At 37.1% G+C, this 17,814-nt stretch overlaps 1 protein-coding gene across 1 annotated transcript in view; it reads right to left on the reverse strand.

The window, feature by feature from the left end:
• GALNT13 (polypeptide N-acetylgalactosaminyltransferase 13) overlaps nucleotides 1–17,814 on the reverse strand; it is a 559,439-nt gene that overhangs the window by 13,461 nt on the left and 528,164 nt on the right. Inside the window, exon 12 of the mRNA XM_019922237.3 lies at nucleotides 6,703–6,837. Coding sequence (XP_019777796.1) covers nucleotides 6,703–6,837 — 135 coding nt within the window. The remainder of the gene's footprint in view (nucleotides 1–6,702; nucleotides 6,838–17,814) is intronic.

Below are 17,814 nucleotides of genomic sequence, written 5' to 3' on the forward strand. Positions count from 1 at the left end.
TAATTTTAGAGAGAAAAAGATTATGTTTCAGTGAATATTAAATTCCAGTTTTGTTAATGGCAGTCTGTTATTTACTAAGACTCACCTCCCAGATAGTTCCTTGCTGTTATGTTATATTAATGTAAAGTTTAATTGAAGGACACTCTAAGTTTGTTTCTGAAGCTTATCTCAGTAATCTATCTTTGGATGAAGATCAGATGCCCCACAACTAGCAACCAGGGGATTATGCATGCTGGAAAAGGCATAATTGAAAGGACTGTCTCCAACATGGACGGAAGGGCCCTTATCAGGTACTCTTAACTAGCTCATGCACAGTGAAACTGAAGGGAATTGACTCTTGGATTAATTTCCACTTACAAAGGGCCCCTGCACCGGACTGGTCTATAGAGAGGACTGCTGACCTCAAACTCACCTTAGAACAATGCTCAAACACAGGAGAAACTACATTCCTCCTAGGATGAGAAAAAGACAATATCAGAAATAGACAGCTAGCCCAAGATCCTGGACCTGACTTGTATGATCATTTATAATGTTTTCTTGATTCTTGGACCTTTGCATATGAATCAGTTGCCTTTCTATCATAGGCACGATCCTATGCTAGTTTGAAAAATCAGTCCAGTTGTTGGGCTTGTGGCCAGTTAACCTGTGTCTAGTACTTCTGGGTTACCTTGGTGGATTTCTCCACTCCAGGGCTCTAATTGGTTAGCTGTGAGGAAATTTACTTTCAAAAAAAAATTATAGTTATGTTCAGGTTACTATTGATATTACTAGATGGAATCCCCTCACCTGGTCAATTAATAATGCCTGCTCTGACCCTGGCCATAAATACGAGTTTTCTTCTATTACTCAAGCTCAATCAGAGCAACAAGCAAAGTTTCAGCCAAGGAATAAAATCTCCCACAATTATGGGGCAGATTTAAGTAGATAACACCAGGCTATGGTAATTTAAGGTAAAAAGCTCCTCTCTGTTGGGAACAAATAAATCATACTAAGGATAATCAGTCTAGTAACACTGGGAAACTGCACTGGGTGCCTTATGGACAATGCCAATATATAATTTCCCTTAAAGATAGGGATTGGTACAGAACAGACTAAGTCAGATGACCTGCGATATACTGGGCTTCACCTAATGGAAGTTCTTGACTTATATTCCTACTTATGACCTCACTAATCTGCCAGCTATATTGTTTTTTATATTGCCTGTTTTACAACATTTTTGTTTCTTGTATTACCAAATGTGTGACTGAGCCTCTGATAAAATGATGATATGTAGTTCCATATGAGATCAATGATTATAATAGCGCAACTCAAGATATGGGATGAAGCAACAAGAGGGAATATTTTTCTGGACTGTAAGAGGCTAGTAAGACAGGTGGCCCAGAGATTTTTGGCTACTGTTAATAAGACCTAGTCCAGTAATAGCACACTGAGTGGCCTATCAGCGAAATCTTCACCAGACCTGGGAGTGAGCATTCCCAGCACAGTGGGACGAAATGGTCATGAAATGCCCCCCCAAACCATGGTCGAATTTACCAAATTTATGACCATGAAGGGGCCCTGCTGACTGGAAACTGGCACTTGCCATCTGCTTCTGCAAGGATTAAGTCAATGGCCACTGTGGCCACTGACCTTCAACACCCCCTGAAAGGAATTCAGGGTGGAGATCAGGAATGAGGCACTCTGTGCTCTGAGAAAAACTGACAGAACAGGCCTTTAGATAGTTAAATACTTTCAGGAGATTTTATGAGCCCAAATTCTTATATCTTCCCATATCTAGAGAAATACTAACATCATTAACGGTGACATCTGCTTTATTAAGGATAGTATTACAATTAAAAGTCAAAATGGAGTAGCTGTGGTTCAGCTATCCAATGAAATAACTAGGTGACACTATGGGTGTGATTTCAGACAAGTCCTTGTATTGCTAAGAACTTGAGTTTTCTGAGCTGTGTCAGAATTGGATGCTACCAGCCATCCTCAAAACAATGTCTGCTGGCAGCTGGTAGCTGCAACCTTACTTTTTAAAGGTCTCCTCTTGTAACTATTACATTTTAGACAATGGAATTGTTTTAGATCATACATTAACGAAAAGAGACATGTGTGGTGACCAGTAGCACCTGTTATCTATGTGTTAACACCACATTAAAAGTTAAAACCTACTTAGATAAAACTAGACAACTGGCTACATGGCTACAAGTCTCTCCAAAGTGCCTGGTCCAGACTGGGTTTCAGGCTTATTCTCCTGAAAAGAAATGAGATTTATTTTGCCTATTAAAATTCCAGTTGTCACTCTTCCAACTACTTCTAATTTGGTCTGTTACACTAAAATGGCAGATCCAGGGACTGAGATTTGAATCATACAAGACTCAGATCCAGGACTTGGAACTCAGAAATATTTCCAATTCAGTGTCTGTTTTCCAAATTGAGGCAGGACTAGGCCCCATTTTAGCAGGAAGTGGCCAGAGCTGTCATCGCCCAGTTTCCTGAATTAAAACTGATAGGACTCTGTGGGGCTCTGGAATACAAATCCTTTCTGTGTCCCCTGTTTCTTGTTTATAGGATATAGACTTCATTCAGCCTCCCAGACCTTCCCTGAGCTCCAAAGGGCAGATTCAAACAGTTGTTAATCAGGGAAGGGAGGGGATGCAAAAACAGGGGAGGAGCCGTCAAATGGTGGTACAGCCTTGGGGCAGGGCCCTGGTTCCTCCTAAGGAGTATGCATAAGAACATCTTTGAGTTTTTCTGCAGGAACTAAGGCCCCCACCCAGGTAGAGAGGATGGTAATTTCAGGCTGAGCACAAGGTTCCTGGAACCACCACCCTGTTACCTCACCACCAACCAATCAGAAGGAAGTCACACACCCTGCAGCTCTCACCCCAGATTTTGCCTTCCTTTTCTGGGCCTGGTGATGACCATCCTGTTAGACCTCCTGTTTGGCCCCTGTCTGTTTCATCTCCAACAGGCTCCAAGAGTTTCAGGCTAAATTGTTACCATGAGGGTGAATGCTGGTTTTGGGCACAGAATACCTTGATTTAGATCAGGTGGAGAGAGACTTCTACTCTACTAGGCAGGACTATGCCTATTCTCAGCAGGAAGTAGTTACAGAAGAAAGAGACCTCTACCCCAATTCCCAAGAAGTATCTTGAGTATGAAGTCTCTCCGGGGGAGTTATTAGGGGAACCACTGACTGAAACCACCCACCCTGGCCAGGCCCAATAGTAACCACTTGTGTGAGTTATCTTAACAATAGGAGGTCCTGGTAAGGAACATAGAACTAACAAGCTACCACCAACCGGAAGAATTCAGGAAAGGTCAAAAGGAGACAGGAGACACCAGTCCATATGTCCTCCCAGAATCCTTCTTGCTGTAATCCATCTTGGCTGAGCAATGCACTTGCCACCAGGAAGGACCCTGAGTCAGAATGATTGGCCAGAGACAACCCAGAAACTAATCCTATCACCATAAAACCCGAGACTGTGAGCCACATGGCAGAGCAGTCCTCCTGGGTTCCCTTACCCTCCTGCTCTCCACCCAGGTGCCCCTTCTCAGTAAAGTCTCTTGCTTTGTCAGCATGTGTGTCTCCTCAGACAATTCATTTCCAAGTGTTAGATGAGAGCCCACTCTCGGGCCCTGGAAGGGGTCCCTCTTTCTGTACCAATACTGTTTCAATTTTTCTCTGGATATTTGAAGTTCTCCCATTTATGACTTGCTTTTTTAAGATTAAAAGGACTGTGTGAGATAAGGTGTGGAATGTTTCAGTTGTTCACACTGTGAGATTCACAATTGTATTGATAACTAGCTTTCTTTGGTTACTTCATTAGGACCTAAATCCTGCCTCAGCCATGGGTGGTGTAATCTTTGTACTTTAGCCGCCTCCTAATAAAGGCTAAAAGGAGAGAATTGAAAGGTAAATTTCAGCTCTGTAATTCTGTGAACTCCTTATTCTGCTTTGAAAGTGCGCCACCTCAGAGGTTTCTCAAAGAAGAATTAATTTGCCCTTGATAGCCGTAGATAAAGAATTAAAAAAAACAGCAAGTGCTATTTCTACTTTCCACTGGTTGTAATATGAAACTAGAGCTGCTTGGCAGTTACTCCCCTTTCTCATCTCAGCACCTCTCACCCTTATGCTCCATTTCCCTCCTCTCTCTCCTGGAAGCCTTGTCATTTTCTAAAACATATTTATGCTTTTTCCTAACTTTGCAATATTTTTCAGTAGTGCATATAAAAAGACTAAGAAAGATAAGCAGATGTTTGGCCACTGTCTAGACTTGTCCTTCCTAAACTCTTACCATGTACATAAATGACCTGGGGATTTTGCTAAAATACAGACTCTGACTTAGTGTGTCTAGGGTGGTCTCTCAGATTCCTGATTTCCAACAAGTTCCCAGGTGATGGCACTAGTCCTAGAATTACACTTTGGGTAGCAGTTGTTGAGACTATTTTGTAGACTTAAAGTGATCATAAACCTAAAACTTAAAGAAAAGGTAATTATAAAAAATAGATATTGTATTTCACTTTCATTAAAAAAATCATGTCTTTCTGCTGACCTCTTCACAAATAAAATCAGTGTTTTCTTTCAAAGTTGAAATTTCCAGGAAGGCAGTACATTATTTCTATAATCTATTCTCGTGTGTCTTCGCTACATTATGATTCTACATTTTTTAATTTGGCAAAAAAATCTACATTATGATTTAAAATTTAGACAAGTTGAACATCACAATTCTGAAAACCTAAACATATAGGAGAGTAAATTAAACTTATATAATTATTAAGATGATTGGATTATTTATTTAAAAATAAACATTTCTCAACATTTATGACATAAGCTTTATTGTATGTGTTTTAGAAATAATGTTTACATGCCACAGAACATAACAGTGCTCTAAAATACTGCAACAGAATAACTTCTAGTTATCCAAAATAGTAAATTTACAAAAAACTATATCTTAGCTGAAGCTAGCTATTTTTTTCCACTTTTCTTTCAAAATCCCCTAATATTCAGTAATCTTGCTACTGGCTGATAAAAATATAAACAAATATACAGAATTACCAAAAATAGTTATTTCAAATATGCAGGAATTTGAATTATGACTATAGAAGCTGTTGTCACTTAAAAATTATAGAAAAGTTTAAAGATTAGATGTGGTATTCTGAAATTCTGCTTCATCTTATAAAAAATATGTATACTCATTTCCCTTTCCTTTTAATATATACTAGATTTCTTTGTTTTTTTAGCACAAGCCCAGTAAAGTCCTTGTTTCCTAGTGAAAACTAAAGAGCAACAACAGCAACAACAACAAAAGTTTTTATTTTAAAACTTGCATTGTTTCTCCTTTATTTGTACATTTATCTGTACTTTTCCTCACTGAAGAGGTAGGGAGCTCAGGGTCCAGGATTACCCACACATATTATTGGAGGAAACAGCATCCATCCCCAGGCTTAACCTAAAGGATGGTGATGGATGATAACAGTTGAAGAGAAAACTTGGTGGTTAGACAGAGAAGATGAACAACGTATTAGGAAGGCAAGAGTCTGAATAGAACACACTGGTGCAATATAGGAAGGGTTAAGGGTGTTTGTCTTTAATAATGTCCCAGAAGAAAAATATTTGTTGTCTAAGGAGCTTGGTAATCTTGTATAAATTTTAGGGCCCAATTTTAACCCTACATAACTAGTTTCAGATCACATTAGAATTCAGTGTTTTCTTGATATTCCACTTAAGAAACTATATCTTGCAAATTAAATTGACATTCAAAAAGTGTTTAAAAAGATCTTGTTAAACTATCAGTAATACCAACAACTCTGAAGGTTGGTTTTTAAAATGTTACTCTTGCAGAGTATTATAGGCTTGCATCTGCATCTGTGAAATTCTTTTATCTCTATTGTATTATTTATCTTGTAAGAATAAAGTTTACTTATCTTTGAATAAGTCACCGATCATTTAATGATGTGGAAAATGTGGCAAAGATGACCAATTCATTTTGCTAAGCAAAGAGAACTGAAAGAAATGCAGCTGTTTCAATGCACCTTCCTTATGCAGAGGAAAATATTTCTTTTTTTATTAGCTCCATCTGATGGTCGATCTGGTTTTTACACACTGCCTGGCTATAAATTCCCAACAGTAATTTCACTGTTTTCTATCCCTCTCTTCTATCAGAAAAATGTGCTATATTGTGAAGATACTCCTTAGCTGATTATGTATCTAATTAATTCATTGAATTCTGCAAAGTATTTACTAATGTAAAGAACACTAATTCATGCTAATTCTTGTGGCTATTTTCTTTTTCCTTTAAGTTGAGAAGCATAAATATCACAGATTACAACCATGTAAAATGTAAAATTTGAAAATATGAGAATATTAGTGATATTGTCCTGTATGCACATTTTCATATAGGACACACATACCTCTCAGATAGGCATGGCCTGCCCATTACCTAATTTATGTTGAGCATGTACATGGTGATAACAGAGTTTAAGCACATAAAAATGACTTTATTTTCTTTATGTATATTTTATACTAATGGACTAGTTTGGCAAAAACCTATTTATATGATATACCATCCTGATGTTTTCAGCTATGAGCATGCATGCTTGAAAATACAATTCTTTCAATGCAGAGAAAAAATAGCTTAGGATTTAAATGTATTTGAAATACATAACTGAGTCTAAGCATTAAATAAATAAATTAAGAAAATACTATACCTCAGCATCATACTCCCATAACTGATTTCCTCTCATGTGGTGGCATTTTAACATGATTACAGGTCCGTTGAGTCTAGACACATCCAAGCACAAGTCATCGGTTCTGATTTCTTTGTCAGCAGTATAAGAAAATACCTGAAAATATAAGAGTCAGCCAATAAAATAATATATTCTTTAAAAAAAAAAAAGTTGCAGTATAGCAGATTTATCTGTGGAAGCTTTCATATCAGATAAAGTTGTGTTTTCAAATGATCTCTGCTGTGTGATCTTGAGAAAGCTAGTTCATCTCTCTGCGTCCTTTTCTTCAACTACAAAATATGTACAGTGTCATGTGCTTTTTGTGAAGACTCAGTTTAACAAACTAAATTATTATTATTTTTGTAATTCTAACCTTTTTTTCCTTTTTTAAATTGAAGTAACAGTTGATTTACAATGTTTAGTTTCAGGTGTAGAGCAAAGTGATGTATATGTATTCTTTTTCAGATTCTTTCCCCTTATAGGTTATTCCAAAATATTGAGTATTATTCCCTGGGCTATACAGTAGGTCTGTGTTGGTTATCTGTTTCATACATAGTAGTGTGTATATGTTAATCCCAAACTCCTGATTTATACCTTTGCATCCCTACCCCTTTCCCCTTTGGTAACTACAAGTTTGTTTTCTATGTCTGTGAGTCTGTTACTGTTTTGTAAGTAAGTTCTTTTGTATCATTTTTTAGATTCCACATATAAGCAATATCATATGATATTTGTCTTTCTTTGACTTATTTCACTTAGTATGTTAATCTCTAGGTCCATCCATGTTGCTGCAAAGGCATTATTTCATTCTTTTTATGGCTGAATAAAATTCCACTGTATTTATATACCACATCTTCTTTATTCCTCTGTCAATGGACATTTAGGATGCTTCCATACCTTGGCTATTGTAAATAGTGCTGCAGTGAAGATTAGGGTGAATGTATCTTTTCGAGTTATAGTTTTCTCTGGATATATTCCTAGGAGTGGGATTGCGGGTCATATGGAAGTTCTATTTTTAGCTTTTTAAGGAACTTCATACTGTTTTCCATAGTGGCTATAACAATTTACATTCTCACCAACAGTGTAGGATGGTTCCTTATTCTCCACACACTCTCTAGCATTTATTGTTTGTAGAGTTTTTGGTGATGGTCATTCTGACTGGCGTGAGGTGATACCTCATTGTAGTTTTGATTTGCATGTCTGATAATTGGCGATGTTGTACATCTTTTCATGTGCCTTTTGGCCATCTGTATGTCGTCTTTGGAGAAATGTCTGTTTAGATGTGCCTAGTTTTTGATTGGGTTGTTTCTTTTTTTGATATTGAGCTGTTTGTATACTTTAGAGATTGATCTCTTGTAGGTCGCATCGTATGCAAATATTTTCTCCCATTCTGTAGGTTGTCTGTTTATGACTTCCTTTGCTGTACAAAAGCTTTTAAGTTTAATTACATCCCATTTGTTTATTTTTGTTTTTATTTTGATTAGGAGATGGATCCTAAAAGGTATTGCTGCGATTTATGTGTTCTGCCTATGTTTCCTCTAGGAGTTTTATAGTATCCAGTTTCACATTTAGGTTTTTAATCCATTTTGAGTTTATTTTTCTGTATGGTGTTAGAGGATGTTAACTAAATTATTAAATTCTTAGTATTTGGTGACATTGTATTTTCTGAATTATATTTGCCTTATAAAACTTACACAACAGGTTCAATAAAATAAAGTTTGTAAGCTTTATGGAGCTCCGTAAAGGGCAGTCCTTGTTGCCACCACCATATGACCAATTCCCTAAGTCTAGAGACAATGATGTTTTTCATCAGTTTCCTTTCTATAACATAAGTACATCACATAAACTTTATTAAATATTGTCAGTGGGTTTCTGAAGGTTGTAGAATTATCTTTAGAGATCTCCTTAAAGGCAGGCTCTATGTTTACCTTTCTCATGTGGTTTTGGCTGGGCTTGACTATAATTCTTCTCAAAATATCCAAGAAATGTCAAGGTAGATAGCAGACTCATTGTTAGCTAATTCAAACTGATGCTTTAATAATCTCTATTATTTTGTTCCTAGTGTGAATAATTTATTTATAACATTGATTATTAAAGTTTTGTAAGGGTTATTAAGTACATAATTATAAAAGTTGTTTTCTTCTGTTATGATAAGCATGCTTCAGTATTCTGTGGGTATTTATTTTTTCTTTGCAATGTCAAGAGGGAGTATGATGAGGAAGGTCATTTCAAGGTCTTTTCATTTCCCAAAGCAACCTGATGAAATCTGAGGAAGCCAGCTCTACAGATCACTTATAAACTCTGAGTCCTAGCCTGTAAGCTGATTAAGTTAGTCTTGAAATGGTTGCCTCTGTAGCACTGGTACTCAGGGCTTCTAGGAAGACTAGGAAGATCACAAGTAGTGGTAAGAGGGAGATGCAAAGTCAGTGATGGAACCCAAGTACCCTCTTAAGCCAACATCTTAAAAGGAAAATTTTCACAAAGGTTATACATTTTACTTAACAATATAAAAACTTGGGAAGTGTATAAAGTTCATTTATTTAAACAATATAAAATATATTATAGATTTCATGTATTGAATTCAGAAAAGATTTTCTTATCTTTGAAGAATCATGTATATACTTTTTATACTTTTCAATGTATATACTTTTCATGGAAAAAGAGTAACCAAAAGAAGAATAAAGGAAACACCCATCTAAGATAAGTATTTGTATCCTTCCCAAACGTGGCTAGTATTTTTTTTAATACAATTACAAGCATATTTAATTAAATAAATGAATCTGGTAGTACACCTTGATGTGAGAGACGGTAGTTTCTAGAGAAATTTCTTTTGCCCATTATAGGATTATTTCAATGTGAAGGATAATTTTCCACTTTGAAATTGCTTTATTTTAGTTGTATACAGATGGCAATGTAAACGGAGACACCAAAGCATCCATATTCACCATTAATTTTGCATAATGAGTATAATCATGGCCTGAGCATCAATTCTCCTCAGGTCTCTAATGATAGTTTGGAAACTTTAACTATTGAAAGTTCTAGAGAGAAGTCCACAAAGCATTCTTTGTTCCTCAATTTCTAATTTTGATTCACTTTTGGGTCAATTAATAGATATGTAATTTACATCACATTTAAGAAAGATATCTATAGAATACTCTCTGACCCTATATATGAAATTATCTTTCTTTGGACTTTGCAATTGAAAAAAAATTAACTGATGCATCTACAAGTCATGGCGATTGCTGGCAAACACCAGAAGTTAGAAGCAGCAAAGAATGATTCTCCCTTACAGGTTTCAGAAAGAATATGCCCTTTCTGGCACCTTGATTTCAGACATCCAGCCTCGAGAATTGTGAGTCAATAAATTTCTTTTGTTTTAAGCCATCCAGTTTGTGATGGTTTGTTATAGCAGTTTGAGGAAACGAATACACTTCCTTTTATTCCTAATGCTGGTTGAAGCCTTTAAAAGTAATGGGATTAGTTTTCCAAATGTCACTGCAAATTTTTCAGATCTATTGTATCTCAATATCTGGGCCTAAAATTGTACCATCCAGTTATACTTTCCAAAAGCGTCAGAGCAATCATTTTCATAATCATTTTTCCATTTAAATATATCTTTGTAAAGTGGTTCTTTACTATGACTAGATGATTTACTTGCTTTTATGTATACTTTATTGAGGTTAGACTGATTTCTGTCTCTGAACTGATGCAATCAAATGAGTTTAGGAATAACTCCCAACATATGAAAGATGATAGCCAAGCTCAGTCTCAGTTCCTTTTATTTAATCTTAATATTTTTTCAGAGAAGGTAAACTTTTTCATTATATCACACATGCATACAGTTTGTTCTGGATTTTTCTTTTTGGGAAGTGTGTCCAAAGGTATTTTATGATTCTTCAAATATCTAAAATTGAAACAACATTTAAACATTTTTTAAAGACTGTGTGAGAATTATCTAAAATATTCTGCAGTAAATTAGTACTTTACTTCGCACAATGAAAGAATGTGTCAATACGTTCTTTTAAAAATTGTATCTTGCTTAAAATCCTAATGTATACCTGTTTCTTTAAAAATACTCTTATATCTTTACCCCTTTGAATAATTGCGAGAGCATAGCAGACATTCACAAAACCTTGTAGAGCAGCCCAAGTTGCAAGCCAAGGACACTGTTCTGTTACTGGGACCTGGACCACGCCTCCTTCAGCAAGAGGCTTGGGGACTAAACGCCCTCTGCTGGCTCTGTCTCAACATAAGGTTTCCTTCCTTCTTTTATCCTTAGATAAAGAAATATTTTGCCAAAAAATATGTGTGTATTTAAAAGGCTCACATGTGTATTTGATTCAGCTTTGTTAATTATACAGGTTGTGATTTCCCTAGATTTAGTTCAGAATTTATAAAATACTTTTCCTGTCGAGTTCCTCAGGACAATATTTACTCTAAAGGTTCACAGTTTGAAGAGACTATGTTACTCTATGCCAGCTGCTTCACTTTCTAGATGAAGAAACTGAGGTCAGTAAAGCTACAGGGTTCACCCAATTTGCCAGAGCGTCTTAGCGAAAGAGGTCTCTCTGGACCCCAGGCTCATTGTCACTGTTCCTTCACTTGACCATACTGCCCTTTACATACCCATTTTGGAGCTTTGGGCCCTCTGGGAATCCCTTTAGGTATTTGAAATACAGTCAGTTTGAGAAATCTGTTAACAGCCATCCAGAAGGACAAATTATAAGAAAATAAACATCATAATAGTTTTTCCCTCATTCTGTAAAAATAGCCCAGGAACATTTGTATTGAAATAACAAAGAAAATTGTTTAGCAATAAAAATTCAACATTTAGCAGTGATTTATTTTTTAACATGTTCTCTCTTACTATATGTCACACCATCCTGATATTAGCATGGAGAATGCGTAGATGGAATTGAATTCATCAATGGAGATGCCAAACAAAGAGACTTTTGCTCTCAGACAAAAGATTTTTGTCTTAATTGATTTCAGATTCTGTTTATAGCCTGTTAGCCCAGTGGTTTATGTAGAAGAGGGTAAGGAGATGTAGGTAGCTTCTAGCTGTGTACTCTTATCTTACATGCATACATGGTATCTATGGTCTTTTACAGTTTTAATGCTCTAAAAGACTTGTTAAAAACAGGATGTGAGTGTGTATCTCAAGTTCAGTATTCCCAGTCTGTCCTCAGTATCACCTATGAAGGCTTAACTCTTTCCCCTTTCACTTCAATATAACTATGTAACACTCTGGTAGTTCCCTGTTTGTACTCAGCAAGTCACCTCAGCCTTCCATCCCTGACCTGGTATGTGCTGATCATATCATTCGGACTATCCGTTTCACTTTGCCCAGGAAAAGATCACCTCCTTAAAGTCTTAGTACATTCGTCACTTTCTTCATGTAGCGTTTTTGTAACTACTCTTACCCTGATAGCTTATCTGCACTTTATTGTAGGTATGATATCATCTATGCATATCTTTGGAGCAGAACAGCGCTAACACAATGGGCTTTGGAAAATGACACGACCTGGGTTTGAGACCTTCCTCCACACTCTTCAGAAAGAATTACTGTGAGACTTTGACCAAATCTTACCTTCCTTATCTGGGAAAAGGGATAAAGATGCCTCCTGTTTCCTGGGCTATTTCAGAGGTTGAATGAGGTAATTCTTCTAAACTCTAAACACAGTACTTAGCCCAAGTGACATCTCAGTATCAGTAATTATCTGTGCAAAATCCAGGCATATAATCTACATTTGATTACAGTTTGTTTCATCTTTTCGTTTTATTTTTTAAACCTCTTTGCCCCAGTAATAATGCTAGAGATATATTTTGAATACCTTTGGAAACAATTCTAGGAGAAGAGTATGTGTCCAGTAATTACTTGCTGAATTTCAATGAAAGCAATTTCTCTTTGGAGTTCTTTAGTACACTTTATGGAAAACAGAGCAAGAGAATAAGGTAATAAAATAAGCAGGATGCACTAATATAATAAAATGTGACTGTTGTTTCTATTTTCTTTCTACTTCATTGTTAAATTCTCCTTTTTTTTTTTTTTTCTGTGTTACGCAGGCCTCTCACTGTTGTGGCCTCTCCCGTTGCGGAGCACAGGCTCCGGACGTGTAGGCTCAGCGGCCATGGCTCACGGGCCCAGCCGCTCCACGGCATGTGAGATCTTCCCGGACCGGTGCACGAACCCGTGTCCCCTGCATCGGCAGGCAGACTCTCAACCACTGCGCCACCAGGGAAGCCCAAATCCTCCCATTTTAAACACTACTGGTGTTAAAGTTTATGTATGTTTAATAACTTACTCTGCCTTGAAGGGTTTTAAAGGAAGTCTGCAATTCAGGAATCTATACTCAAATATTTTCCAAATATTTACTCATATTCTACTATTGTAATATTGAAGAATATAAATTGCAAATATAAGCCTAGTAGGAATTCCTTCCAAAAGATACCTCAAGATATAATACTTGAATGGTAGATATTGTTTTTTATGTGACTGTGGTAGAATTCTCAGATGGCCCCAAGATTCTTGTCCCCTGGTGTACATGCCCTGTTTAACACCCTGCCCTTGAATGTTGGTGAGAGTGTGACCATGACAGGAAAGTTACTTCATGATTACATTATGTTACATAAGACTGTGTCTTTGCAGACTGAGAAAGATGGGCCCTCAGTCCTCCAACTTCAAGGAACTGAAATCTGCCAATAACCAGGAATCTTGGGCCTCCATTAAGATCACAGCTCTGACCAACACCTTCATTTCAGTCCTGTGAGACCCTGAGCAGAGAACGCAGCCACGTCGTGCCTGAATTTCTGACCTATAGCACTGTGAGTTAATAATTTTGTGTTGTTTTAAGCCACTTAATTGGTAGTAATTTGTTATACAACAATAGGAAATTAATACAGTGATCATCAGGTTAAAGGAGATGCATGCAAAAACTAAATTATTCTCACCATGTAGAACACCTTCTCCCATGCTATGTCTCTATCATTTATCTATTCATTCAGTGATTCATCCATCTATTTATTCCGTGATACTTTTGAGAATGTTAAATGTTTTCAGGCTTTATCTAAACCATATAGGCCATTCATGAAACTTTGATAGCAGACATCCAAGCAAATGCCAACATTTCTGTAAGAGTTTCCTCCACTATTCCAACCTGCTTGAACTCTGTTCTTGATGTTCTCATTGAATTGATTTTCTGTAACAAATTAGCTTTCTCTTGATGATATTCTTTCTTATGTTTTCCCCCACTGAATTATTCCTTAAATATTTTTTATCTGAAGAACTGGCCTTCACACATATAAATTGCAAGGGAAGTAAAGTAAATTCCTGGATGGGATATTCTCCTTCAGTCATGGGCAATTTTATACATACTTTCCCTTTATGACTATATCATTAGTTGGAACCATGGAGCAGCAAGATATCTGGTCTTTGAGGTTCTTACTCATTTATGCCTGTGAATGTAAAATAAACATAGCAGTAATAATATATATTATTCACATGACATATATATACGTATATATATAGACTATACATTCATTTTAGTGTTTGTTTTCTTAGCCACAGATTAATGATAGAAGACTTTGTGATATCATTTCTGAATGTATTTTTACTGGTATTTTATATTATTTCAAAACTTTTCCACATACATTGTATTATTAGACACTTCCTAAAACTGGTATGTTGCATATAATTAGAGAAAAATTATATTAAATATATTAAAAAGCAGGCAAATTATAATGTCCTTAAGATAGCACAAAGAAACTTACTGTGTATCTGTTGTAACTGCATCTTATCTGTAAAGGTAAACTACCCTTTAGTTTAAATTAGACATAATTTTTAAAATTCACCTCCATATTGTTAGCACAACATTGGCACTGAATCAAATAATACTGAACTTTTCTAGATGGTTTCAAGCTTAAAGAAATCCTACTTATGTCATTCATCATTGCTGCCAACTAAGATCAATTTAGTTCGGCTTCCTCCAGAAGCTGACATTGAACAAGGATTCAAGTGCAAGTAGTTTTTATTATGTGGATGATCCCAAGAAAGACCAGTAGGAGTGCAGGGAAGGCAAAGCAGCCAATAAAGGGTATATTACAGTATATTACAAATTAGTTACACTGTAGATAACTGGAGCCTTATCCTGTTGGGAAACTGGCAACCAGGTGGAACAAGCCTCAGATTCAGTTCCCTGGAAGGGTGAAGGACCTGGGATAATTATACCACTTGCCCTCAGCTTTTGCTTGAGGCGTGCTTCCAGGGAGTAGAGTTGATTAATTCCCCAGGTGTGACAAGGTGGGCAAAGCAGCCTCTGGCAGAGAAAACCAGCAGGCAGAGGGACAGAGATTCTGGCCTTTTGGATGTTGGGCTGGAAGCAGGTAGAAGGAGAGAAAGCCAACATTTTGGGATAATCTGCCATGTGTTTGGCAAGATAGCAGTCATTTTAAATATTAGTATATTAAATATGGTATAGCATATATCATAAATTTCTTCAGTAACTTTTCAGGGTTAGTATTATAATTTCTTTTTTTTTCAAATAAGGAATGTGACATTCAAAATGGTTAGATAAATTCCAGGTCACTCAGTTTGCAAGTGGGAAAACCTGTCTTTGATCTGTGGTCTGTCAGGCCCCAAATCCCATGCTCTTTTCACACAGTTAACATTTTGCTTCTGGGATATTTAAAAAACTCCAAACTTTATTCAGATTTCACAGGTTTTTCCTTAAATTTCCCATATGGTCCTATGTTCATTTTTCCAGGATCCCATCCAGGATACCACATTACATGTAGTCGTCATATCTCCTTAGCCAACTCTGATAGATGCTCAGACTTTACTCTTTTTGATGACTGACAGTTTTGAGGAGCACTAGTTAGGTATTTTGTGGAGTGTACCTCAGTTTGGGTTTGTCTGATGTTCACCTCATGGTTAGATTGGGGTTATAGATTTTTGGGGGGAAGATCACAAAAGTGAAGTGCCATTCTCCTCACATTTTATCAAGGGTACATGGTATTAACATGACTCACAGTGTAGAGCCTTGATCACTCACCCAGGGCAGCATTTGCCATGTTTCTCCACTGCAGAGTCACCACCACACCCTTCCATATTCTACTCTTAGAAAGCAAGTCAGTAAGCACAGCCCACACACAAGCGGGAGGAGAGATAAATTCCATCTTCTGGAGGGGGACCTGTCTACATAAATTATTTGGAATTCTTCTGTATAGGAGATCTCAGAGATCAATATTAACATGTCCTAAAAACTTCAGTCTAAAACTGGGGGCCATGTCTTTATATCAGATTCATATGTAACCACATTAAGATTCTCATAGTAAAAAATAAATCTAGCTCATGGGCCACTTGTTTGGGCCACTGAAGGAAGAAAAGTTCTCTTTAGTGAGCACATTGTAACGTAATGATTTCCACCACCTAGAAATAGCACTTGGTCTCATCAGTGTGTAAGACGTGGATTGAACACTGGCCACCGTGACCTAGGGAGACCACTTTGATCATTCTTTGGTGTTACAGGGACCATACAGTGCACCTCTGAATTTGCTAGCTGCTGTTTTCTTGGGGCGGGGGGTGGGGGAAAGTGCCTCTTAAAACAAACAATTTCTGCATATCCCAGCCAAATAAGCACATTTTACTTCCTTTAAATAAAAAGAACACTGCAAAATCTGTGCGAGGGCTTTCTCTAGCTGTGGCAAGCGGGGGCCACTCTTCATCGCGGTGCGCGGGCCTCTCACTATCGCGGCCTCTCCCGTTGCGGAGCACAGGCTCCAGACGCGCAGGTTCAGTAATTGTGGCTCACGGGCCCAGTTGCTCTGCGGCATGTGGGATCTTCCCAGACCAGGGCTCGAACCCGTGTCCCCTGCATTGGCAGGTAGATTCTCAACCACTGCGCCACCAGGGAAGCCCCAGAAGTTTGAGTTTTAAGTGTATATTTATTTCCTCTTGGTGCCCATATATTACTGGGTATATATATATGGTGTTCAATGAATTACTGATTAATAGGTTCTTTTTTCTTTTAAGTCATTACTTTTTTGTGACTGGCAGGTTGCTCAAAATTTTCACATTGTTCTATCTTCTAAAAACATTTGTTTTCTAAATTTTTTTCCCCTAAATTCAAGCTTTCTAAATTCGTGTTCCTGTCACTGGACTGCAGGTTTCACAAATCATCTGGACTTGTCTCTTGCCTATCTAGCAATAGTGATAAAGAATATTAACTGAGAATGTCTAGTTCAACCATATCAATTTACAGATTAGAAATTGAGGGCCAGAAAGGACAAGGGACTTCATAACACCTGTGGTATGGACTGAATGTCACCCCACCACCCCAATTCATATGTTGAGCTATAATTCCCAGTGTGATGGTATTTGGAGGTGGTGTATTTGGGAAGTAATTAGGTTCAGATGAGGTCATGAGGGTGGGGCCCTGTGATGGGATTAGTGCCTTTATAAGCAGAAGAAGAGATCAGAGCTTGCTTGCTCTCTGTCATGTGAAGAAGTAGCAAGAAGGTGGCTGTGTGCAAGCCAGAAAGAGGGCCCTCCCCAGAACATGACCATGCTGGCACCCTCATCTAAGACTTCCAGCCTCAAGAACTGTGAGAAAATAAATGTATGTTGTTTAATCCACCCAGTCTATGGTATTGTGTTCTAGCAGTCCAAGCAGACTAAGAGTCACAGAGGGATTTTGACACTCAGGTCCTCTGATGTTAACTTTTCACCAAAGCTGACTCAGATTAAGTATGGTGTAGTGTAGTAGGGTATATGAAGTGTATAACCTAATTATGATACCTTCCTCTCAGGGTTATTGTGAGACTCAAATTATATATACATACTTAAAACACCTGCAAATGTTTACTATAGGAGTAGTGTTCAATATAATTTCCACCCCCATCACTGCCGTAGGCTTTTGGGAAGAAGCATTCATAATATACCCATAAAGAACTTAATTAATAACTAAACCAACTCATACTGCTGATATATGCTTTAATTTAGTGTAGGACGCAATTAATCCTAGAAAAATTTAGAAAAAAATTGTTTTGTGCAAAGGAGAAATATTGGCTTACATCCATATAAATAAAAACAATAGTTTG

This window comes from Tursiops truncatus, chromosome 7 (genome assembly GCF_011762595.2).
Source record: "Tursiops truncatus isolate mTurTru1 chromosome 7, mTurTru1.mat.Y, whole genome shotgun sequence".
Classification (NCBI taxonomy): Eukaryota; Metazoa; Chordata; class Mammalia; order Artiodactyla; family Delphinidae; genus Tursiops; species Tursiops truncatus.